We start from the raw sequence: 26,125 nt of genomic DNA, 5'->3' as shown, positions 1-26,125 counted from the left end.
GAGGAAGCAACAAGCCCCTGCTTCCTGCAATCCATTAAACATCAGGAGATGAAGCTAGAGTAAGGAAAAGTTGACAGAAACACTAGCTCAGACAAGAAGAAAGAATCATGTCTCTCTCTTCAGGAAAGTTTTCAACATACATACATCTGTTTTCAAGAGAGAGCATTTGTTTCCTGGTGATATATATTTTCAAACCTTGGAGTTTTCAAGTTTTGTTGCTTCCACTGCCCACCCTGCAACAGTCTTTGGTGGCTTAGCTTGGAGCTGTTTCCCCCATCCCCATTCCTGGGATGCCTACAAAAATCATTGTTTCTTATGCATCCCAGACTGAGTTGATACCTTTCACTTCAGGCACCTGTCACTCACATGTTTCTCCAATGTAACCCTGGTTATGCTGATGAAGTGCCATCAAATTCACCACATTCCATGATGATTTCAGAGGTCAGCCAGAACAATTATGAAAACATGGAGTCTTACAAATTACAGAAAGAATCACCATATAGACTTCCAAATGTGGACATATTGAAAACACCACGTGAAGTGAAATAAGTCGCTAGAACTTCAAAACTGTTCCAGATGCTGGCTGATGGACAAAACTCAGCTATGACTCAGCTTTATATAGGGCAGATATATCACCAGGAACTAAATTATAATCTTTCTTAAAAGCCAGTGGGACTTTGATTTCAAGGGACCAGAGCTTCAGCCAAGACAAGTAACGTAAAAGCAAACATGCTGCACTCTTTGATAGATTTATTGTTATTGTTGTTGGGTTTAGTATTAGCATTATTTCATTACTGTTATTGCAGTAGCTCTTAATAAGACTAGAAATAGACTGAAAAAAGACTACAACATTTGACTAAAATGATCCTTAAGCAACAAATAAAAGACTAGCACTGGCATAGCACAGTGTTATATTTTATTTCCCTTTACAAATATATATTTTTTACCTATATAGATGTGAGGAGAGGATGTATTCATTTTGCTTTTTACCAATATTAAAAATATTTTTTCTTGTCATTAGGAAATGTCTTTTTTCTATATTGTAGCAGTATGATGTCCTGGCTCAAAGCATAATCTCATGAATTTACTTCCTATAAAAGAATTAAATTAACTATGAAAAAAAAAAAAGTGATGTCCTTAAAATAGCAAACTGCAAGCTTTTTCTGCACAGAATGCTGAAAATCTAGTACTATGTTTACAAAGGTAAAATTACAATTGCAAGGTCATTTTAGTTTTAACGAATGTGATGACAATGCTTGCAAGTGCTGCAAATGCATCCATACAACCACATATCCAGTAGCTAACATTTTTGTGAAAACAGCAGGAAAAGTCTAGCGTTTCAAAGTAGATTCATAGGCCATATCCAGATTAAAGTGGATAGTAGATTGTCTGTGTTGCAGTAATGTTCAGTACAGCCTGAAAAGAGTTCCTCAAGCTGCTAGAGTGCCATTGACGGCATATTCAAGCTCCCTGGCAAGACTAGGTTTCTCTGTGTGTTTGATGTTGCTTTGCATTCAAGAACATTACCAAAACCACAAAAAAACTCTTATTCAGCAGTCTAAATACAATTATACCCGAAGGGAGCTAAACAGCCATAGCTCACTGGGTACAGAAAGGAACAGGACCAGCAGAAGCTGAAGCCGGCTCAGGCCATAGCTCGTGCTGAAGCAGTGCAGTCCCCAAGAGCCCCCAGGGAAGGGAGCTACGGAGGACAAAGAACGCACACAGCCCCACAGCCCTCTGCATTGGAGGGGCTGGTGCCCATGGCCTGGGAGGACTGTGAGCATCAGCCTGGTGCACAGAGGAGTTTCTCCACTCAATTATTATTTAATCTTTCCTACAATTAACAAATACAATCTTGTTGTATCACAAACACAAAACTTTTTGTTAGACCCCCAAAATATGAAGTTTTTTTACAGACAGAAAGTCATAGTATCATAGAATATGCTGAGTTGAAAGGAACCTCTCAGGACCACTGAATCCGCTTCTGGCCCTATGCAGGACACCTCAATAATCCCACCATATGAATGGGAAAGTTTTCCAAACACTTCTTGAACTCTGTCAGGTTTGGTGCTGTGACACTTCCTGGGAAGCCTGTTCCAGTGTTCACCACCCTCTGGGTGATAAATTTTCTGATATCCAACATAAACTTCCCCTGACTCAGCTTCATGCCATTTCCTCAAGTCCTGGCACTGGTTGTGAGAGTGATGGGATTGGCACCTGCCCCTTTGCTTCCCCTCACGACGATGTTGAAGACCACAATGAAGTCTCTCTTCAGTGTCTTCTTCTCCAGGCTGAACAAACCAGTGACCTCAGCTGCTCCTCATAAGGCTTCCCCTCCAGATCCTCAACCATCCTCGTGTCCCTCGGGCACTCTCTAACATTTGACTAAATCTGATAAATATTGAGCAGCGAACCAAATCTTTTTTAAAAAAGAAAAGCGACGCCTAAGCACGCCTCTTGAAGATTGGTAACAGCTTCGGCGAACGCGGAGCGCGCGATGGCCTACGATCCCGGAACGCGCCGGGGCGGCTCCCGGCAGGGCAGCGGCCCCCCGGGCTCGACCCGGCGGAGCCCGGCGCCGCGCGGCGCTGACCCGGCCCCCTCACGGCGCGGGCGGGCTAGGGGTGCGGCGGGCGCGGGCGCTGCGCTCCCGCCCCGCGGGGGCGGTGCTGCTGACGGCGCCAGCCCCTCAGGACCTTCCGCGCCGCTCCCGGCGGAGAAGCCCGACCTGCTGCGTGTGGCCGGGCGCCCGCCGGGAGCACTGGGCGCTGCATGGGAGCTCTTCCCCAGCGGGCACGGTCGCGCTCCCCCCCCCCTCCCCCCGCCAGCTGCGCGAAGGAGGACGGCGGAGCATGCCACCGGCGGGGCGGTTCCGCGGGGACTGACATGCTGCTGAAGGAGGGCAGGCGCCAGTCCCTCCGCCTCTCCCCGCGGTAGCGGAGGCGATGCTGCAGGGCGCTCCCCGGGCTTTCCCGCAGCCGCCAGGCTATCGCCCAAAGCAGCCGCGCTCGCTGCCGTGAGCGGCGCGGCTCCGGCCCGGCCGAGGCGACGAGCGGCGCGGGCCTGCACCCGTGCCCGGGGCAGCGGCGGCGGCGGCGGGGAAGGCGCTGCCCGCGCCCGCGGGCGGCTCCGCGCGGCGGATGCGTGTGCATGAGCGCTGCACCGAGCGGGCGCAGGAAGCGCCCCCGCTCCGCCGCCTCCATCTTCCAGGGCAGCAGGACCTCGCCGCACGGCCGCGACAGCGAACGCCGGGGCAGCGGCTCCGATAGTGCCTATCAGACCCAGAGAACCCTGGACGACTGTAAGATGGTAGGTATCTCGGGCGGGCTTGCCGTAGTTTTTTACCTTTTCCGAGCTCTCCCGGCGCAGGCAGCGGTGCCATTCCTCTCGCCACCTTGGCTATTCCCATCACGTGTAGTTGCACTGTTTTTAAAACCGCAGTCCCCGCCGGGGTGCTGTCCTGCACCCCAGCTCTCGCCGCGGTTCCAAAGCGGGAGCCGGGAGGTACGAGGAGACCTGCGGAACAGGGAACGGAGCCGGGCACTTGGACAATCCTGCGAGAGGAGGAGTCCTCACCCTAGTACACACACCGCAAAGCAGCTGGAGTTGCTCTTTGGTAGATCCGTCCAAATCTGTACCCAGGCTTGGGTGCACTGAAGCCTAAATGGGTAAATAGTTGCCTCCAATGAATTACTGCACTACTTGCTGTCTTGTGCAGCAGCCGCATGCTTACTCTAATATCATTCTAAATAAGGAGACACAGTTAGAGGCCCTGAAATTCCCTGAAAATCCCTGATATATATGGTACCTGTTACCAGTCTTCCCAGAGTAGCTGGTTGCATTTGTAAAACCTCAGGTGAAACACCTGCGTCTGTTTTATTTATGGACTGTCACCTTCTGGTATTAATTTTTTCCCCAGTCATGTTCAAAATGCTTGCATCCTGACACTTTCCTCCAAATCAGCACCGTATGCCCCCTTTCAGGCTCCTTGAGCTACAGTCAGCCTAACACTGGGCCTCAAAATTACCCCTCTAGATAGTGACAGATGTAGAAAAAAAATGAAGTCGCTGCACTTTTCTGGACAAATCTGTACCTGGCTAAAGCTCTGTCCAGTAGCAATGGAGCTGCTAATTCTGTTCTGCTGGATTCTGGCAATTCTTTTTACTCTGGTGCTGAAAAATGTGCTGGGAGATTGTCCACTCTGATGCTTCAAGATTGGGAGCAATTCCCAGTGCATGGAGGAACAAAAGCTGCCACAGTAGCTCTATAAATATACCCAACAAGTGGGTCTTACTTTTTTCTCATCCCCAACAGCGTAATGTGATTAGTTATAGAGAAGTTTTTAGAATTAATTGATTAGAAATAAAATATGTTTTATAGGTGGATTATCAAGTTGCGATAGGATTCCGGAGGTAAAATCAATTTGGTTTTTTTCTTTTTCTATGTCTCAATTCAGCAACATATGTGTGGTTTTGTTTTCCTGAGCAATGCTAAGGTGGCTGGATGGTGTGTTTAAACAAGGAATGTCAGGTGAGAACTGGCAAAATGTATCTGGTGCAACCAGTTACCAGTTGCAGGATGCGACACTTTTCTTCCTAATGCAGAATAATCACACTATGACACAACACAGTACAAATTTTTTTCCTCTCCATTGCCTTCATGCATTCTCTTAAGCTACAGAATGGTAAGAGTTGAGGACTTGTTTAGCAAATATTGTGCCTAGGGCTTTGTTTGGTGTGTGCTTTTGGGTTTATTTGGGATTTGGGTGTGGGAGGGTGCAGATGTACTGAAATGCACTTGGGTTGACTTGCTGCTCCTGAAGCAGAGGAACCTATTTACTGTTCTTAAAATGAAATTTAAGAAAGCATGGTCAAAACTATTTTTGATACCAGTTCTCATCTATACAGTTAATTGCAGTGGGAGGCATGAAGGCAATGTTATGAAGGGTACGAATATAATATTGCAGAAGTGACTCGTTTATTTCCTGAGCATGAGAATTTGAGGACTTGACTTTAAATATTGGTAGCTCTAGGTTCTTTGTATGTTTTTATGTTGGGATATGTTGAACTTCTGGTGGTAACGATGACTGCAGAATTATGAGCAATTACTCTTGTCTGTTTTTATGTAGTTTGGAAACTGAGGTCAAAACACAGATAAATAAATATTCTGTTCTATTACTCCAATCCTTCCACCCCCACCACCATGTGGAGCAAATGATCTTATATGCATTCTTTCAGAAGACAGCAAATGCTTCATTTCCTTAAAATATCATTCCATGTACATGATCAGTGGAACTAAACAGTAATGATCTTTCCATTACGCTGAAATTACCCATTTATCCAATAACATCTGTATGTATCTGCTGGATATTGGATTTCTGTACAGGTTGTAGTGTTTATTTTCTCATTTGTTTCTTTTTCCCACATGCACTGTAGAAAAGGTGCTTTCTGGAATTTTAACAGGAAAGTGCCTATCTGGTACATCTTCTCAGCCAGTAACAGCAGATGAGTTTTAAGGCAGAAATCTGGGTTGAAGGAAAGAGACAGAACAGAAATCATTACAAAATAAATTAGCAAAATTGCCAATTCAAAAGCAAATGCTACATTCCAGTCCCTGTACATGCTGTTAATCAGGAAGCAGGAGAAGCAAAGGCAGTAATTTCTGGAGATATTTTTGCCTTTCATGATAGCAAAAAATAACCTCATGCTACTAGTAAAACAGATGGTTTTTTGTCTGCTTAATATTTAATACTAATAACTCAAACACTTTCAGATATTAAAAGCAGAAACACTGCTTTCCTACAGATGAACATTTATAGCTCATAGAAGAAGCAGCTGCCATGGAGCCTCTGATTGTTTACTGAATCATGTGCTCTTGATCCTATGTGCTATGTAATAGTGAGAAGCAGGAACAAGCCCTAGACTGGGCATGTTTTTTAAAAAATGGATTGTTTTGCCAATGTAGTTAAAAATTCTTATGCATATAACTCATTTTTGTTTTTCAGCTTGTCCAGGAGTTCAATACCCAGGTGGCTCTCTATCGGGAGCTGGTCATTTCTATTGGGGATGTCTCCGTCACCTGTCCTTCTCTGCATGCAGAATTGCACAAAACTCGGACCCGAGGATGTGAGATGGCCTATCAGGCTCATCAAAAACTAGCAGCAATTTCTGGGTAGGAGGCAACTTATGTTTAATTAAAGCCGTATTCATGTGCAAATCTTTGTTAAGTACTACATAATGGAAACTTTCAGGAAAAGCATTCCCTTGTGTTTTTCTGTTTTAGGCATAGAGGTGTATGACCACAAATTTTGCAGAATGTCTATATCATTCTGCAATTTTGGATCAAATCCTGGTCCCCTTACCAAGAACATATCCTTCTGATTTCACTGGATGCTTTTATGTCAGATAAGCAGGATTTTACTGTGTATCACTACAGATCAAGGGGGAAGTCATGCCCTTCAAGGGTGAAGTAGCAATAGTTTTTTGTCCAGTCTTTCATTGAGTATACCTAATTGAATAGTTAAGAGACAACTAGCTCAGTTCAACTAGAGACTCAACAAAATTAAACCAAAATTAGATGCGAACTGAGTGAGTGGAATACAAAAACTACTCTGATAACTTGTGTTTACCTTCTACATGCTTTTAAACCCTTGTTTGAATTGAAAGAAGATTGAAAGCTTGGCCAGCATATAATATTTTTATTTATTCTTTGGTATTACATTATGTACATTCCTTTCCATGGTGACAGAATGTATTATTGCATACTTGAGACTATGCCTCAGTGCAAGTTCAGCCAGCATAAATAGCTGTTTCCTGAAAAATGGGAATTCGTGCAGCTAATTCCATGTGGGTTCTTCACAGTATGGTGACTGGGACATTTGTATTTATACATGTACCCCCTGAGTCATGTCTTTCTGATTACACTTTGTCAGAACTTTCTGCATCTGTCTTATCTACCACAAGCTATTTTGCACCACTAGAAAAAGAAAACACCTTATTTTTTTGTAGCTCTGCCCCATTTAATTTCTTTTCATCACTGTAATATATAAAAGAAATCTGTTATATGCTTGGTATATAAGGGGAGCCCAAACTTACAAACCGAACAGAAGAGGATACTGGCTGGATATTTTAGTAGAATTGTCATCATTTTCAAGTAAGACTTCGTGCAAAGTCACTTAAGTTGGTTTTGTGACCTCTGATTTGTTCCTCAAACAAAATAAATACTTTTAAAATACTAACGTCGGTAGGAACTTTTAAAAATACCAGCAATGAATAGACATAGTTCTTTTTAACCAGTACATTGAAAATGTGAAAACAAACAGTAGTGAAATTTATCTTTTGAGCTTTCAGACTCAAAAGAAGAACTAATATAAACCAAAATAATACATTTGAATAGCTGAACCTATTTTGTAACTTTTAAATATTTTTCCCTTGTAAAGAAAATAATTGGTACATGCTCATTTAGAAAGTACATGGGTTTTTTTAAGCAATTATTTCGCAGCTGGAAGTCTGTCATATACACAAGGATGTCCTGAAGGTTGTGCAGTTGCTGCGAGATTGACATTTGGCTAATCTAAAACTGTTTTAAATAACTCTGATAATACTGTGATATCCATAACAACTGGTAGGTGTTAGAAACTCTCTAGAAATTGTTTGGTTTGACACACATTTTACAAGATATGCTTTGCATCCCCACCCTTCTGTAGCTGAGGAAAGCCACACGAAACATTAACTTTTTTGGTATATTTGTGAGGAAAGGTAGGAAATGAAGATTAAAAAAAGCAAAAAAGAAATAGAAGGAGAGGAGTAATAAATAGTCTCAGAGATTTAGTCTTTGTTTCAGCAAAAAGACTGAGGTAGTACATATGAAATAGAATCTGGCATAGGAATCTAATTGGATAGGAATAAAAAGTATCAGGAAGAAAAATGCTTAGGGACAAGAATGCATTAAATCATCCTTAGTATTGAATAGTCAGGAGGGTAGTGTGCTGCTCAGAAACCACTGTTATTCACCATATGGGATGAAGGCTTACTTAGTTCACTGCTTTAGTTCAAAATGCATAATCTGCAGTGGGTAGCACGACAAGTTCTATCTTCCAAAACTTATTAAAGAAAATGTGTTGCTTTTTCACCTAGAAATAATAATGAGTAGCTGTTTATGTCACTAGACTATAACATTTCACGAGGGAGCAGCATTCTATTAATTAAGGCCATCAGTAATGTTTAGTTAGTCTCTAAGTGATCTATCTGAGGTGTTGCATGGCTCTCTTACTTTTGGGAAGTTGGTGTCACTGTCCAAGAGAATACTAAGTTTGTTTATCTTGTTTGTGCTGTGTTTTCCTTGGAAAACTAGCAGACACCTTAATGTTGTGCCGTTCCTTTTTGAATATATCGAGATTTCACAGAATCATGGAATTGTTAAGGTTAGAAGGACCTCTGGCGATCGTTTGGAGATCACCCAGTCCAACTCCTGTTGGCACTAGTGCATTTGGGACTCTTAAATACACACCTGACTTGGACAATTAGAAGAGGCACCTATTTCCTTTCCTAATTCACTTGTCCTACAAGACTAAGCAAGGTATCAAAGAGGAAAAAATGCAGGGACTTGGAAAGAAAGAAACAAAAGCAAATCCTCTAGTCCTGGGGAAGGGAGCTCTGGGAAGAAATCTGGAAATTGTGGGAAGGGAAGGAAATGCTGAAGTGGAGATAATGCATTAGGAACTGAGCAGGATAGAAGTCATGAGGACAAATAAATACATTTTTTGTATTAGGCATACATCAGAGTAGGACAGTGATGTAATGTGAACAAGAGAAAGCTGCAAGTGTACCTGTAGAAAAAGGGTACGCTGATATGCCAACAGAAGCAGATTCAGCTATAGAAGCAGGGGAAGTCAAAGTCATGCTTATGTTTTAAAAACTGAGAGAAAGAAAGGCAAAGGAGATGAAGTAGCAAGGAAACATAAAACGTTATAAAGTGCACACTGGAGTAGACCATATCACCCTATATAGCTCAAACCTGATGGCTGGTAGCAGAGATTTTGTTAAAAAATAAACAAAGATACAAAAAAAAAGTTGTGCATAGAACAATGGCTTCTCTCAGCCGCTACCCAGCACTCAGTAAGGAAAGACTGCATCTGAACAATCTGTATCTGACAAATGTGATTTCTCTAAATATTAAGATCTTTTACTCAAAAAAAGCTGAGATTGAATAAAGACATCTTTACACTGTGATGTGTTTAAAAACCTATTTACTAAAAAATATTACTGAAAAAGTAAACTTCAAATTAAATCTCCAACTTAATAGGGCCTCATGGATATTACATCCTCTTCTTTACTTGCTCTGATATCTTTTTCTTATAGAAGTAGTGAGATATTAGCAGTAGGGAATAAAGATTAGAAATAAAAATAATCTAAATTGAAATACCTTAATTCTAATTAATGTTCCTTTAGGAATGCAAATCAAAGTAAACCCTCCTTTGAGTGTTGGTTTTCTCAGGACTTCAGGTCAATTCCTCTCTTATACTAAAAGTTGTTAGTGATTTTTAATGAGCTGTCTTCTGAAGAAGGTGAGTAAGGTTTGGTCCTTTCATCACATTTTCTGCTGGATAATGCAGCAGAAATTAAAAATCTCTTAAGTATTTACATTGTGCATCCTTATAGTATTAGTTGTCATGGTCAAAACTGGAGAAAGTACAGCAACAAGAAAATGAGTCAGCATGACTTTTTCCAAAGAAAAAGAAAGGAAAAAGTATTTGTAACAGTAAGAAGATGGTGGGGGAGGGGGGGGAACGATGCAGATCTCTGTTATGGAAGGGAATCTGCTTTATGGAATGATAGAGTGATGATCTGTTAGAGTTCATCAAATGGGGTTTCATCCGCTGGTTTTATAAGTGGAGTCCACTGAGTCTGGGATGTCAACAGAAAGATAACTCAGAACTGTATTTTAAGATACAGGTCTGCACAACTGTGCACACACTTTTGTAAATGTCCTTACATATTCTCAAGCACTTGATATGCTTACATAACGTGTGCACTTGGCACACTGAGACTAGAACTGGCAGTATCTCTGTGACAGTCTGATATATATGTTGGCAGTGGCTTTTTTTGCATGAAACAAAACTTGTGTGAGGAGCTCAGGGGTGCATGGCAATGTACATCTATGTGAGCATAGCTCTAAAAGCAATTTTTCTCTGTTTTTCTGACTGGTGTTGCAAAGTCCAAAATCTAAGGAGGAATAAACTTCTATACTAGTACACAGTGGGGCAGCAGTTTTGCAGAAGAGGATCTTGGGGGTTATGGTGAACATCAGGTTGAACATGAGCCAGTGCTGTGCCCTTGTGCAAAGAGGGCCAGCAGCCTCCTATGCTTCTTTAGGAAACGTTGGCAGCAGGTCGACGGAGTTCACCATTCCTTTCTACTCAGGAATGAGGGCCATTGAGGCCATATCTGGAATACTGAGTCCAGCAATGGGCTCCCTACTAGCAAGGAGGAAGGGACATCCAAAGCAGGTCTAATCGACTACCTTAAAGATGGTTAGGCAGCATCCCACATACGAGGCAAGGCTGCTAGACCTAGATTGTTTAGGTTGGAGAAGAGAAGGCTGGGAGAGGGATATTATCCATATACATAAAAACTACCTGATGGACTTGTGTAAAAAAGTTACAGTCAGACTATTCTCAGTGATATACAGTGATAGGACAGCAGGTAAAAATTGAAATACAAATAAAAATGGATTTAAAAGTTTTTCAACTCCTTTTTTACTGTGAGGCGGGTAGAATATTAGAACAGGTGCACTGAGAGGTTCTGGAGTCTCTGTCTTTGGAGATACTGAGATACTGGTCATGGCCCTCCGTAGCTCTCTGTAGCTGACACTACTTTGAGCAGGAGGCATGGACCAAATTAGTTCTAGGTGTCCCTTCCAGTCTGTGACAAAGTCATCATAGATCTCCTTGGGAAAATTCAAAAAACGTTTCCTTATTTGACACCCACGTGCATCTGTTACTTTAATAGTTGTTATTTTAAGTTCCCCTAAGTTCATGAAAGGTTGAGAAAGTCAGCTAAAAATCACATCCTGATTGCAATCATTTGCAGAAAAAGACTATCATAGTCTTGCTTTAAGTTTTTAATTTTATGTAATTTCTATTTTTGTTTTCCTTTGCAGTCTACAGTAGGATTTTCATGTTTTCAGTAAGCACCAAATGGTAATTTCTCAGACGTAATTAATATTAGGTTGCTTCCTAAGGCTGTTTTAAAACATTCTACTGATACTCAATTGTGGCAAATTTTTTACTGAACTGTTTGAATTTTCCCTGAATTACAACCCTACAAAATTATCTGCTTTCTAAAGCACACAAACGAAAAAGACTGCCTCAAAATATTTTACAGATGAAGCAAAAAGAAGACTCCAGAGCTATAAGTTAATGAAAGCTGTATTAAGATAGGCATAAAAGAAATCCTTTTAACTGTTTAACTGCATATGTTAAATAAAGCTCTGCTGGCAGTCAGTATTAGCTGAGCAGAATCCAAGCACAGCAACACTTAGCTCAACAGGGAAGAATTTTTATAATCATGATTCAAAACCATCTTTATGCCAGCAGTTGGAGCAACAAACCAGAGGTCTGCCCCAGCTAGATACCAATCGAGCAGCATTTATGGAGATCTCTGTCCTTCCTAGGCATCTGTGCAGTCACTGTCATGGTACTCCTTTCAGTGTATGTATCAGAGGTGGGGAGACTGATAATGTTGGTCATGGGGCTCTGAATCACAGGCACTGCTGGCTGTACCCAACCTCTGTTGGATCTGTTAGTGTTTCAACTGTCAGATGAAAGTTAAGAAAAAAGGTAAGTGCTTCACAGAGATTGCAACATGATAACCAGAATGTGGCCTGATTCAAGTATAGTTAAATATCAAAAATAATGTTATTATATGTAAGAAAACAAGGAAAGCATTCAATATTCACTGCAAGAATCATTTCTGTTATACATTATAATACCGGTAGTTTAATGCTCTCTGAATCCGAACAAAGTTTTGTGATTTCCTGCTAAAATGTTGCAGATGTTTTAAACAGTAGCAGCTTAAAAGTTGTGACCTTCAAAATCCTGTCAAGTAAAAAATACTGAGATCCTTCACTTCAGAAAACTTTTGGAAATACAAAACATAATTTTGCTGTCACAGGCTATACTAAAAGCATCTCAATAAGTTGTTTCAATGTGGCATCCTAGAGCTCACAATTCTTACAATCATTTAATAGTACTCTACTTAGGAAACTGTCCTGATGATTTAACTATGACTGTCTGAAATTAGTAAAGTCAGGGAGAGCTTTCTCTCTCTTCAAAGAAGAGCTTTTCAGGATTACTGAGCATTCTTATCATATAAAGTCTCATTTTCCTTCAACTTTGACATTCAGCTTCTGTAAACATTTACTGAAATTTTCTTACATGCTTAAAATTTTCTTGTATTTTTAAGCATATCAGATTCTAGAAGCAAATTATGACTGTGTTTGTTCCACTTTATTTGGCTGGCATATATTCACTGATTTCTACATCCTGAAGTGATTGCAAATGTAGTACCGTGTATCAGAAACTACACCTGTTCCAGTGACTCAAAATCCTCTTTTGACTAATGGGAGTTGATCTGCATGGGAATGGGAATGTTTCAATAAACAAGCTCAGATGTGGATAGTTTAACATACCCCTTAAGGACCACCTTATCATCCATGTAGCTTACTCCTTTCACAAGAGGGTAAGATGCATATGTATTGTTCTGAATGCTTGTCAAAAAATTTCTCTGATTATACAATCCACATCCATCTAAAATGATGGAAAGGGAGAGCAAAAAGATAAAACTATTTTCTGTGGAACTGAGTTTTGTGTTTGCTTGTTAAGAATAAAATGTGATTACTCAATTTAAGTTGCAAGTTGAAAATGAAACCATTTAAGTCAGGTACCTCAAGTTCAGAAAGCAAATAATGGAAGAAAAACAAGGTTATTTACTAAGGCTAGAATTCTCAAAATAGCTGACCTCTGTAGACCGACTTTTTCTTTGTACCTCTGTCTTTGGAGGTGCTTTAATAGGTGTTTGGGACTTGAAGATACAAGGTATTAATATCTCCCTTTATAGATCTCTCTTTCATAACTGGAGGCCTGATTTAGTAAAGGGCAAACAGACCTAAAAGTGGATTTATTACTCTATTATTTTTCTATGTTCAGAACAGCATTCTGAAAATTCTGGAAGTTCTACATCTGCAGTAACACAGCATAAGTTAGTTTTGACAAAGTGGAAGAGCTTATAGTATCTTGCTTAATGATAAACCTCACCAGCAGTCAGAAGGGCAACATTCTTGCTTGTCCAAGCACTGACAAGATTGTTCCCAGAGGTGCTGGCAGAGCATCCTCAGAACCTGGCAGACACTGACAACTTTGGGCTCTTCGCAAAACACAGTGGCCCCTGCCACTTTCTTTTAGCCAAAGCTGAAGGTGAGTCAAACTTAATTTCTAGACCACTAGCACCTGAGTCCCAGAAAGGGGATGAAAGTGAGAAAAGGGGAAAATGAGTGCTGAAATTAGAACAGACATTGTTGTCAGTCAGTTATTTGCCCCTTTCTTCCATGTGACGCTCAATTAACACATTCATAGCCCCTTCCAGGGCAGTGCTGCCACTGCTGAGATGCTCCAGGACTGCTGGGTAAGCCAGACAGGTAAGCCAGTCACTTTCATGAAGGGTCTCTCTAATAGCAGGGAAGCCATGTGCCAGCCCAGCAGCCAGGGATGCTGCCCATGCTTGAGGATCACCACAAATAGCAGTATTCTCCCTGGGAAACATAAAGCAGCATAGCTTTTCCTCTGTGACATGACCTGAAGCTGTGAGGTAGTTCTGGAGAATTAGCGGGCACATTGCCATCATCTAACCCAGTGGAAAGAGTATTTTGCATGAGGAAGCAAAACAATGTTGAGGTTTGCCCTTTACTTGGGCTTCAAGCAGTGCCATTGCAGGTAAACACTGAAAACTGTTAGGGAACTTATTTTGTGATATTCTAATCCTTGCTCCCATTTTTTTTCCTATGTTTTAAGCAGATAAAACACAAAGACACAGGGAAGCAGAAATTCAGAACTCAGGTAAAGGCTGACTGTTTCTCAGTATTTTATATCTTCACCCTGAAAAACTGTAAATTCACCTGCACAGTACCTTGGTCTAGGATCAGAGTATCGTGCACGTTTAAGGTTGTTTACCTTCCATTTTAACATGTCTTCTGCATTCATGGGCAAGCTTCAAAGCAGAGATCTTGAAGGCGCAAGAACAGACTGTCCCTGTGTGCTGAAATATGAGTCAACAAGACAAACGGCCAATCTGGATGAACGATGGTGTTTTGAAAGAACTTAGAAATAAAAAAAAGATGTATCATCTTTTTAAGGAGGGACTGATTTCTCAGAAGGTATTTAAGGGAGGTGCTAGGGCATGTAGAAAAAAAATTAGGGAAGACAAAGATCAGTTTGAATTTAACTTGGCAACTTCTGTTAAAAATAATAATAAAAAAATCTTTTACAAGTATATTAAAGAAAAAGGAAGGGTATAACCAACCTCTGTTCCTTATTGGATGAGGCAGGCAACCTAGTAACTAAAGATGAGGAAAAGGTGGAAATGCTTAATGCCTTCTTCACCTCAGTCTTTAGTGGTAAGACAGTTTGTCCTCAAGACAGCTGTCCTCAGGGGTTGGTAGGTGGTGCCAGGGATCAGAATGGTCCTCTTGTTATCCGAGAAGAGGCAGTCAGAGAACTGCCGGGGCACCTGGATATTTATAAATCATTGGGATCCACCCTAGGGTGATCAGGAGCTGCCAGACGAGCTTGTGAAGCTGCTCTCCATCATTTATCAGGAGTCGTGGCTCACTGGCGAGGTTCCAGATGATTGGAAACTGGCCAATGTGACACCTGTTTACAAAAAAGGTAGGAAGGAGGATCCTGGTAATTACAGGCCAGTTAACCTGACCTCAGTACCAGGTAAGATAATGGAACAGTTCATACTGAGTGCTATCACACAGCACTTACAGGATGGCCAGGGTATCAGACCCAGTCAGCATGGGTTTACAAAGGGTAGGTCATGTCTGACCAATCTGGTCTCCTTTTATGACCAGGTGACCTGCCTGGTAGATGAAGGAAAGGCTGTGGGTATTGTCAATTTGGACTTCAGCCAGGCCTTTGACACTGTCTCCCACAGCACACTCCTGAAAAAGCTGGCAGCCCACAGATCGGACAGGAGCACTCTTTGCTGGGTTAGGAACTGGCTGGATGGCCGGGCCCAGAGGGTGGTGGTGAACAGTGCTGCATCCAGCTGGGGCCAGTCACCAGTGGTGTCCCTCAGGGTTCTGTGCTGGGGTCAGTCCTGTTTAATATCTTTATTAATGACATGGATGAGGGCATCGAGTCCTTCATTAGTAAAGGAGCTTGTGTTGATCTATTGGATCTATTGGATCTACTGGATCTGCAGAGAGACTTAGATCGGTTGGATGGATGGGCAGAGTCCAACAGCATGAAGTTTAATAAGTCTAAGTGCCGAGTTCTACATTTTGGCCACAAAAATCCCCTACAGCGTTACAGGCTGGGTACAGTGTGGCTGGACAGTGTTCAGGCAGAAAGGGACCTGGGGGTGCTGGTCAACAGCCCGTTGAATATGAGCCAGCAGTGTGCCTTGGTGGCCAAGAAGGCCAGTGGCATCCTGGCCTATATCAGGAATGGTGTGACCAGCAGGAGCAGGGAGGTCATTCTTCCCCTGTACTCGACACTGGTGAGGATACATCTCGAGTGCTGTGTCCAGTTCTGGGCCCCTCAGTTTAAGAAGGACATTGAGATGCTTGAGCACATCTAGAGGAGGCAACGAGGCTGGTGAGGGGCTTGGAATACAAGCCCTATGAGCAACGTTTGAAGGAGCTGGGGTTGTTTAGCCTGGAGAAGAGGAGGCTTAGAGGTGACCTTATTGCTCTCTACAACTTCCTGAAGGGAGGCTGTAGACAGGTGGGGGTCAGTCTCATTCACCAGGCAGTAACTGACAGAACAAGAGGACACAGTCTCAAGCTACGTCAGGGAAGGTAAAGGTTGGATATTAGGAAAAAGTTTTTCACTGAAAGAATAATAAAGTACTGGAATTGTCTTCCCAGGGAGGTGTTAGAATCACCATCTCTGGATGTGTTTAAAAAAAGACTGGACATGGCACTTGGTGCTATAGTCTAGCTGAGGTGTTAGGGCATAGGTTGGACTTGATGATCTTAGAGGTCTCTTCCAACCTCATTATTCTGTGATTCTGTGATTCATCACTCCCATTGCGGGTTCCTGGAAAGAAATACCAAAAACTAAGATACTACTGTAATTCAAGTTCTTCAATGGCCTGTTCTCTGCTGTGTATAAGCAGCATTCCACTACAGTTAGATTTTAGAAGGGTTGTTTCTCAAGCTCTTACTCGTTAATAATGGAGTATTCCAGTTACATGTAGGACTATCTGTAGCAATGATTGAAATAACCAACCTGTTCCACATCCCTATTCTGAGGTATACAAACCTTTACAGGAGAAATTTAAGAGAAGGAAAACAACATATATTACCAAAGAGATTTGTGGACTGAATTACATTGGCAGGGTCTCTTTAGAAATGCTGCAGAATCAGAGCTGACCTTTTGCAGAAAATTTGGTTTCTCTGCCAGCAATCTGTAACTTTGTGCCCTTCTCTTACCCCATTTTGTCCTTTCAGAAGATCTGCTCTCATTGTTGAACAAGAAAAGCTTTTCACACCTTTATTTTGCAAGTGATTTTCTCAGGGAGTAATCAGCCAGAGGATCCAGCAGTTAGGTACATCTTTAGAAACAGGAACTGTGGGGATTTTGGGAAGCCCACAGAACTTAAGCATGGACTCTATTTTGACAGTTGCTGTTACCTTTGCTTCACTCCAGATTTTCTCATGCCCTTTTCTCCTTTGTCATTCCTTTTTTTCAGTGTTTTTGTTTCTCGCTTTTTTTCCTCATAACCTGTCTCCAAATAGTAATGAAATTAACATCTGATTTGCTACTGTCACATTAACTATTTGGGAACTCCTTATGGCAGTCTTGAATGTACATATAACAAGCCCCCTGGAATCCACTCATATTTAGATGTGTGGCATTACTGTAGTAAACATGGCTAACAAAAATAATAAATTTTTCAAACTCCTGTATTTTGGGAAAAGTCTGGAAAATCTCATTCAACCTCTGATGTTTCAGATTAATCACTTATTAAATAGGTGTACCAGTACTTACTATCGCTGAAAAATACTTAGTAATTTTACAACATATTTGAGTCTTTCAAGGAAAAGCATTGTTTTCAAATAGTCTGTTTTATTATTGCTATAGTGCTTTCTAAATAACACACGTAGATATTACATTTTTATAATTGTTTTCATAATTAATTTTTTTTTGAAATTGATTTTTAAATGTCAATTTGCTGGAATTCTAAGTCCTAACATGTAACAGCACATAGCAACTCCTGTTGCTATGTCTTATCATGTCATGTCACAAGTGGAATCAGTTAATAAAATCTGGAGCAAAAACCAGAGTGTTACTAATTTATGTTAGTAAATAGTGCTTCACAAGGGGATCTGGAGGTAAATTTTAGAAGGTATTTGAAGATAGAAGTGTAGCTGATAATGAGCCTTTCAAGTTATGCTAATTTCTATGCCCACAAAAATTAGGAGTACCAGAGAAGCCTGCAGTGTTCAAAATTGATGTTAGATCAATCAAAAAAAAAACTTTTTCATTGCAGTATTTCTGAAAAAAATAATATACACTTCATACCTATCTTCACAGATGTAAATAAAAGTTGCACTTGTGCTAATCTGTAACCAAGATGGCCAAGAGGAGTGTCTTTGTTATCCCCATTAGGCCCAGTGCTTTGAGACCTGTTTCAATAGCATATTTCAGTATTTCTCTTCCATAGGTTTCTAACGAAACATAGCTAAAGCTAAGAATTTAGTGGTGAGTTAAAACTTGCTTCTTTCCTGATCATTTTCCTAAATACTGTTCGATTAAGAAATCCCACATGGCTGCAGTTTTGGGCAATAGACACTTTGCCTATCTTTGTTCTGTTTAGCTTGGCTTAATAGTATTCTCAGAAATTACTTCTGATTCTCACTAAATCTTATAAAGCCAGACTATGTTGACAATATGTTCATATATCTTAAGAGAAGTGAAAACATAAGATACTGGAGTTATGCATTAGAAGGGCTTCATCATGAGCTCTTAGAATTCCACATATACTGGGATTTTGCTTCTGATTTCTTGCGTCTTTTTTTTGTAAGTCTTGGACTGAGAATTGCTGGTTAATGGAAATGCTTTTACTAATATTCAGTATTTTTCAACATTCTGGAACACTGCTCTCTAGTTAGAAAGGAACCATTTTGATTCTCTGTCCCTCACTGAAATCAGCCAATGGTGTTGCCAATTTAATTGTGCAGGGCCATGCAATTAAGAGTATGTCCTTCTCCCAACCCATGTTTGATCATGCTCTTTCAAGTGCTGCACTTCTGCATAGTCAATTAAGAAAAAACTTTACACTTACTGTGAGCTGCATGGTACATGGAGGCTTGCTCTAGTAAGAGTACCAAACAGTAGCTACTCTTAACAGCATCATCAGTACCTTGCAAGATCAATCTCCAGCCATGGGAGATACCAGTTCTGTCAGTCTTCCACTGGAAAAATTCCAGCTAGTTTCAACAAGGTATACAAAATCTGTTGTAGTTTTTCTAATTGCTTTATCACTCTGTTTCTGAACAATTAATTAAATATTTGAAGCCATTATCTGGGCATTAAGATCTTGACACAGCATTAAGTGAATCATTCCTTAATCCAGAATCCTTCCAGTATTACCAGTTAAATGCTGTTTAAATTCATGTTTTAAAATTAAAATATACTGGAGTGTTGGCTGTTATTTGATAGAATTTTCTCCTTGATGGGAATATTTATAGATCTACATTTACATTTTCCACATAATTTTTAACTATTGGAGAATTAATATACTGAATTATTTGTATATTAACATAGGAGGTCTTCTTTTCTCTTATATTCCCTCTTTTATCTTGCTGTTCTTATCTTTCATAAAAATACTTCCGTCATGAACATTTCCTGGCAGCAGATCTGGTGTAAGAATTCAAATACTGGCATATTAAATTCTGTGCTCAAAGTTGTTGAAAAAACTGCTTTACCATTTCAGAAGAAAACAAGTTTGCATTTATTGTCTGAGCAAAGAGAAGCTGACACTTCATATCTCTGTCTGTCACAGCAAGACATATCATTGCAAATGTACTGTTGGTAACCTTGGCAGCATGGCAAATGGTTGAGTGGCAAAATATTTAAAAGTGCCATGTTTATGCAGCAGCTTCCAATTATTTCCAACAGTTCTGGAGTTGTTATTGTGGTGAAACAGCACTATCCACCCATATGCGTTTACAAGCCCTCCCCAGAAAAAGCCCCAACACCAACAAAGCAGCATTTGGTGCTTGGGAATATTATAACAGCTACAACCATAGAATGTAAGACTGAGCACAGGGTGAGGCTGTGTGCTGAAGAAACAGTCTCTTCATGCAGAGCAAAGAGTCCCAGTGCAGCAAAGTTGTGGACGTTCCAAACTCTGGGCATATAATTTAGCTGCAGACCTACCCAAAGTAGTGTGTGTACAGCCTTTTGCAATTCATTTTGCATAATTCAAGATTCAGAAACAAGGAGCACGTCTGTGCAGCTGCTAATATACAATACTGAATGCCTGAGGAAGGCTTCATGGAGAAATCCTTGTTTCCCAAGCAGAAAAAAGGGCTTTTCAAAGAGGGGGAAAAAACAAAAGTAACGCCAGTTCACAAAGTCAAGAGGAGACCAAAGCAGGATTAAAAATCTGAAGTGAAAAAATTGCAAAGTTCTTTTTGCTAGAATATTGCTTCCTGAACACATTTTATCAACAGATGGTTTTAAAAATTTCTTTCTCCATATATGAATTTAAATTCAGGAAGCTAATCTATTTCTTTTTTCCTTCTATTTCCTTCTTTTTTTTTTTCTTTTTTTTTTGACACATTCAAGTTTTCTCAGTCTCTCAGCTGTGATTTCTAACTACTCTTACAGATTTGATCTGTGAAGTATCTGGTGGAGCTGTGTGAGATTCTTCTACTGATTCTATAACACAATTTCTTTTTCACTTGGAGTATTTCTATATGGAGGTATTTGAACATTCTTTTGCTTAAAGATAAAAAATACTCTGAGGTATAAGCATGACATATTCAAGGCACTCCTAGAAGCATTTGATACATTAAAAATCCCTAACACTACCTTATTCTGAACAGCCTAGTAATATCTACTAGATGCGCTGTTTTCTTTCCAGTTTAGAATTGTAGCAGTCACAGTATTGATCTATCTGACCAACAGACCAGAAAAAAACGTTATGAAAATGTATAGCTTTTTTCAGTAATTGTTAATGCAATATAGCTCTTAATCACTTCACAGTGAAACTTAAAGAACATCTTTCCTTCGGTTTAAAGAGTTAAATAGGTGGTTGGTAATATTTTTGAGGAAAAGCAAATACATTGTTCCTTGCCTCTTCTCATTTTAACATATTTTCACAAGCACTCTGGTTTTCTCATTTTGAAATATGTAAAACCAGAAATCTGAGTTACAAACAGGTAATGGATATCCAGATCACTCTAATGCTTTACAGAATGCCTTTTGGAAAAAAAAATATTGAAATTTATATTCAAAGAAGGTACTAATGACAGAAGTAAAATGGAAAAAGGAAAGTGTCACAAATCTGAGGAATCATCTGGTTTAGTGTCCTGTGAATGGTCAACAGCAGATGGCATCACTTGCCTGCAGCAGAATTCCTTCTAAATCCAGTATGTTTCCAGCTCATTGTGACCTAGATCCTACAGCATCAAATACCTGAAGCATCTGACTTTCCTTCAGGCTTTCTGGAAGTTTGACCCTATTTGTCCACACAGATCAGAACCAATTTCATAAATGAACTCACATCAGATACTAGTTTTTATAAAATTTCTTTACAACTGTTAATCAAAGGAACTGGATGGAAGTGTAGGTATGAATCCATATATATTTTGCAGACTTTTGAAAGGTAGAGTTTATAAAATCATTCATTAACAAATTGAGTGATTAACGGACATTTTAAATAACACAGAAGCTTAACTAAAGTCAAAGGGCAAATCCACGGGCAGCATGACTATCAGCTGCCTGCAGGGAATTTAAAAGAGGTTGGGCTTGAGCCTGTTGGACAGCACAAACTTATCTATGCTTTCTCTACATTTTTATCAAATTCATTTGAGAACAACTTGTTGATGCTGACAAGGCTGTGTTCTGAATAGGAATTTCTTTGATAAGCTTACGAGTTATTGCATATACAGCTAATGTCACTGTCTCCTTCTTGGTTAGCACAGATCTTTTCTGGAACATCCATGTAATGGTTTTGATTTATCTGTTCTTTGGTATCATGTCATTTGAGGCTGTGAGATTTTTTGTTCAGCTGAAGCTAAAGCTAACAAGGCTGACTTGAGAGCTCACCCGAAGTTTTCCTTCATCTAACTGGACACCACCTTCTCAACAAGTTGTCTAATAACCTGCAGAGAAAAAGGCCCTATTCAGCTCATATTTTACTTGTGCAGAAGTCTCCTGGATTTCTCTAAAGTAGAAGTAAGGGTCAGACAGCTAAAGAATGGAACAATGGGGTTAGAGTGTGGTGGTCAAGCCCTGCATTTTGTGTTTTTTTTGTTTTGTTTTTTTTTTAATTTTATGAGAACTCAAAAGTGTAATTGAAGACACACATGCAGTTTCATTTTGAATTCTGAGTACTTTAAAATATCCTGCTGCGGATTTTAAGATTAGCTTATCTTATTTTGAGAGAATAGCCAAACTCACACCCCAATTGCTTGCTCACTCACTCCTCAGCAGAATATGAGAAGAAGACAGGAAGAACAGGAATGAGGAAGATTAAGTGGAAGTAAAGATAGGGACATTGACTGTCTGTAGAGCAGGCATGACTTGGGAAATACTACCCTAATTTATTGCCAATTAACATAAAAATAATTACTAATTCAAGTAATGGGAAGAGAAAAGAAACATCAAGCTAGCACCATTTCTGCCTGGCTTCCATGCTAAACTTCACTCCAGACTCCTCTACCCACCCCCACCTCCTGAGCAGCGTAGGTGGGATGGGAATATGGAGTTACAGTCCATAACCAATCTGCTTTGTTTCTCCTTCCTTCTCATCGTCTCCTCAGCTGTAGTGTGGGCTTCTCCACAAGCAGCAATCCTGCTCTAGGAAAATCTGCTCTAGCGCATAGGTTCTCCACAGGTGGCAGTTCCTTCAGGAGCATCCATCTGCTCTGGTGTGCTCTGTGGGCTGCAGGGAAGATCTGCTCTGCCATAGAGAGCCTCCTCCTTTCTCCTACCCTGATATTCCCTCTTTGTTTCTTACTCCTTTTTTTCCCTTCCCTCCTTCTCCCTGTGGCTATTTTTGCCCTTTTTAAAAATAAGTTTTTTGCTCAGCAGATAGATTCAGCTGTGTCCTGCCAAGGATCCCTTGCAGAACTGCAGGAACTGGCTGTGTCCAGCGCAGAAAAGACCCTCACTTCATCCTACAAAGGGCACCCTGCTGCCACCATCATTACCAAAACCTTACAACTGCATCCAGCACACCTAGTATTACCTAGAGTGGAGTTTACATGAAATCTCTTGTTCCAGTGCTATTTTACTCGTCTACTGAGTGATTTATGATTGGGTTTGTCCTCTAGTGGAATAGTTTGGATAGTGCTCTGCTAATTTACCTATTGCCCATGCTTGAGTTAGTTCAGCCACTGAAACTGAATTCTGAGGGAAGAAGTCTAGAAAATTCTGGTCTGTGATTCTGATAGTTTCAAGCCCTTTTTTATTCCCATTTTTTCTTTTTTTTTTTTTTTAATATTGTAGTTGTATCTAAATTGTTCTAGCGCAGAAATATCTAAAATGTTATCAGCCTGGGAGTTAGCAATGTCTACAATATGAGCCACTGCATTGTGGTTTTGTTCTGCTGGTTGTATCATATACTCAGATTGACTCCATCAGCCTTATCAGAGTTACAGATTTACACTGTTCTAACAAAAGTAAAGACATGATCATATGTCTTCTGTTACTGTGAGCGCTGTTGTAACTGCTTCAAAACAACAATCTGATTTAATAAGAGCAGCACTGCAGTCATTTATGGGTCTGCTAGGGAGAACAAGCCCTGCTTTTTTTCCTGGCTGGACTGGGTGGGGAATATCAATTGTATCACAGTATTGCGTAAGTATAGAACAATAAAACAACACATGGCACTGAAGCTGACAGCAGTTTGTGTACATTTTTATAAAAATAACCCCAGCAACTGGAAGGAACACAAATAAGAACATTATGGTTATCATGTATGGTTACATGCTAAAGAAATAAGCAATCAGGGGCAGGTTTAGAAGGATGTTGAACTGAGCTGCAATCAGAGGTGCTTCTGGTACTTGGTGTATAAGGGGATTAAGTGTATCTCCTCTGCAGTATTTGTCACACTTTGTATCCGAACAGAGCAACATGTCTGAGGTAAGTGTTGGTTTTCATCTTTTTCATTCTACTGCTTTATATTTCTAAACTACAGTGTTTCAGACACTAACTTAAAATACAATCTACAGGGTAATATTTGTGGACAGTAATTTTTCACAGCTCATTAGGCCAACTTACATTATTTTTCAAGGGAAGTACACATATGGAGCATAAGACAGAATTTGATTATTTAATTTTCACTTCTGGCTGGACAAATGTTTATTTTCCTTTGACTTTGAAGACTAACAAACTTCATTATATGTCTAGATAGTTCTTCTGGCTTATAGTATTTTGGAATTATTAATACTTTTATTCAGATTTAAACATAGAATTTGTCAAAACAATTCTTTTACAAAAAGGTTTATCAAACCCTTAATATAGCTTAGCTACTCTTTTACCCAGAGATAGTACATTTATTTTTTTAATGTTGTTGATACTAAAAGTAAAATGCTATTCTGTTGTAAATGTGTGACTAAAATTTTTAAGTTAAATTGTGAGTTAGACCGTAATAATTTTTCAGTTTTAGTAGTCTTATTTTTTGCTTAATTTCACTTAAATTTCACTGATTTCAATGCAACTGTGAATGTTGGGCACCTGTGGGAATTCAGGAAAATCTCAAGGTGCTTCTCAATTGTAACCAACATTCTGGTAGTACAGTAAAATCATCTGTCAACTATTTCAGAGGGGAAATATTTTTTTAATGAGTTTTTACTCTTTTCTTTTGCATTTAAGGAGGAGCATTTAATTTTTTTTTTTCGTATTTTAAAATAATTACCAAAATAGCTGCATTTATCTCTTAATGATACTGGGTACTATATAGTTGGTGTAAGAGCTCCCTCTATAGGTTTTATTTTAAATCTCAGCTTAGGAAAATAAAAAGGAAAGGAAATTCCACTTCTTGACAGTGCTTTATAAGCATATTCAGTTGATCAAAATCACATGATTCTTAAACAGCAGGATTTTATGGAAAGAAAGCCATCTATTTTACCAATGGTTAAAGCAAGAGAATATAATAAATTTATTAAAGATTTTCTAGACTTACTTTTTGTCTTTACAAAAAATTATACTTTTAATAGCAGCCTGATAAATTGCATAACTTAAGCTGCTGTTTTATGTAGAAGTAATACAGCATTTTCACTTTTGTAACTACATTTTATACCATCAACAATCAGTTGCTGGTCTGTGTCTCATGGGCAGGTGCTCAGTGCTGCATGAGCTCTCATATATCCAGGTGCACATAAACTATTGAATAGCTCTGTTGCAAACACAATTTAGCACAGCATTGTATAAGATTGTGTTATATGAGGCTTCTCTTGAATAACTTCAGTTATCTTCATAAAAAAATGAGCTGGACTAACTGAACAGATGACTTGGGGGATAATATTAGAAGTTTGCATGAACTTTCCTTTGTATATAATTATTGATTTGGTATATAACTATTAAGTAGTATTTAATAATAGTTAATAATAAAGGTATCATACCCAGCATTCTGAAATTTATGTTTGTACTAGTCCCCTATTCAGCATTTCTTGTGGCATGGCATTGTACACACGGAAATAGAAAAATTGATAATACTTTAAAAGGAAATGTTAAGCCCTGTACACAAAATTAAGGGATTATAAAAGAAATCTTTGCAGGCATTCATATCAGAACGTTTGGCTTTCAGAGATGAAAATGAGGCTTATATACATGCAGAGAAGCAAATTGGTTGGTTGCAAACCAATGGAATTGTTGTGGTCATTATTACAACTAAACAGCAATTAAATAGTTTGAGACAATTAGTGAGGGTGCTGGGCTGGAAATTATTCTCATTGTATAAACTCTGTATAATATTTTTCTTGGGTTTTGCTGCTGTTACTCTGGATTTGCAAGTGAGAGAAGAATTTTGCCCATAGTCCAGTTAGAAATGTTCTATATTCTTGAGAAAACAAGAATGGGTCAGAACATGCATATATTGTTGATGTTTCTAGTTCTTACTCTTATGCTGTTCATAAATATAGTTTGCAAAAAAAAAAAAAAACCACACTAGATTTATGACAGTGTGGTAAATCTGAATTGGCTCATGAGCCAAGCATCTTATTTATAATTGCCACCTTCCTAGTCATCACAATTAAAAATTCTGCAACTAAGAGCAAAAATGTTTTAAAGAAAAGTTTTCACCATTTTTGCTTTATTGGAATTTAATAGCTGTATAAGGAAAACACTGTTTCCTTACACCTCTGTGCAGACCCTGAAATCTTTTTGTCAGTGACAGCTGGAAAGGAACATTGTAAATTATAAATAAACATTGCAAATAATGTTTCCGTAGTAGCCATGACTTCTGAGAGGGTCTGAGGATTTCTAACTATCTGAAATAGTGCAGAGAAAAATAGAACAGCCATATTTATGTTTTATCTAAGTCTGCTACAAGGAAATTACCTTGTCACAATGTAGTGTCTATTTCTCTTAGGGATAGACTTATGATTAAATAATGCTAGTTTTCAGAAGAGCTAGGCAGATTCAGCTTGTCTTGCATGA

The 26,125-nt window shown here is 39.6% G+C and overlaps 1 protein-coding gene across 1 annotated transcript in view; it reads left to right on the top strand.

Annotated features, from left to right (window-relative positions):
- Positions 1-2,665: 2,665 nt before the first annotated feature.
- The window catches only part of RGS7BP (regulator of G protein signaling 7 binding protein), a 38,199-nt gene continuing 14,739 nt past the window's right edge, over positions 2,666-26,125 (top strand). The window contains exons 1-2 of the mRNA XM_054003735.1: positions 2,666-3,312; positions 6,008-6,174. Coding sequence (XP_053859710.1) covers positions 3,154-3,312; positions 6,008-6,174 — 326 coding nt within the window. The 5' untranslated portion in view covers positions 2,666-3,153. The remainder of the gene's footprint in view (positions 3,313-6,007; positions 6,175-26,125) is intronic.

This window comes from Vidua macroura, chromosome Z, assembly GCF_024509145.1.
Source record: "Vidua macroura isolate BioBank_ID:100142 chromosome Z, ASM2450914v1, whole genome shotgun sequence".
In the NCBI taxonomy this organism is placed as follows: Eukaryota; Metazoa; Chordata; class Aves; order Passeriformes; family Viduidae; genus Vidua; species Vidua macroura.
This window is presented reverse-complemented; position numbering and strand designations above follow the sequence as displayed.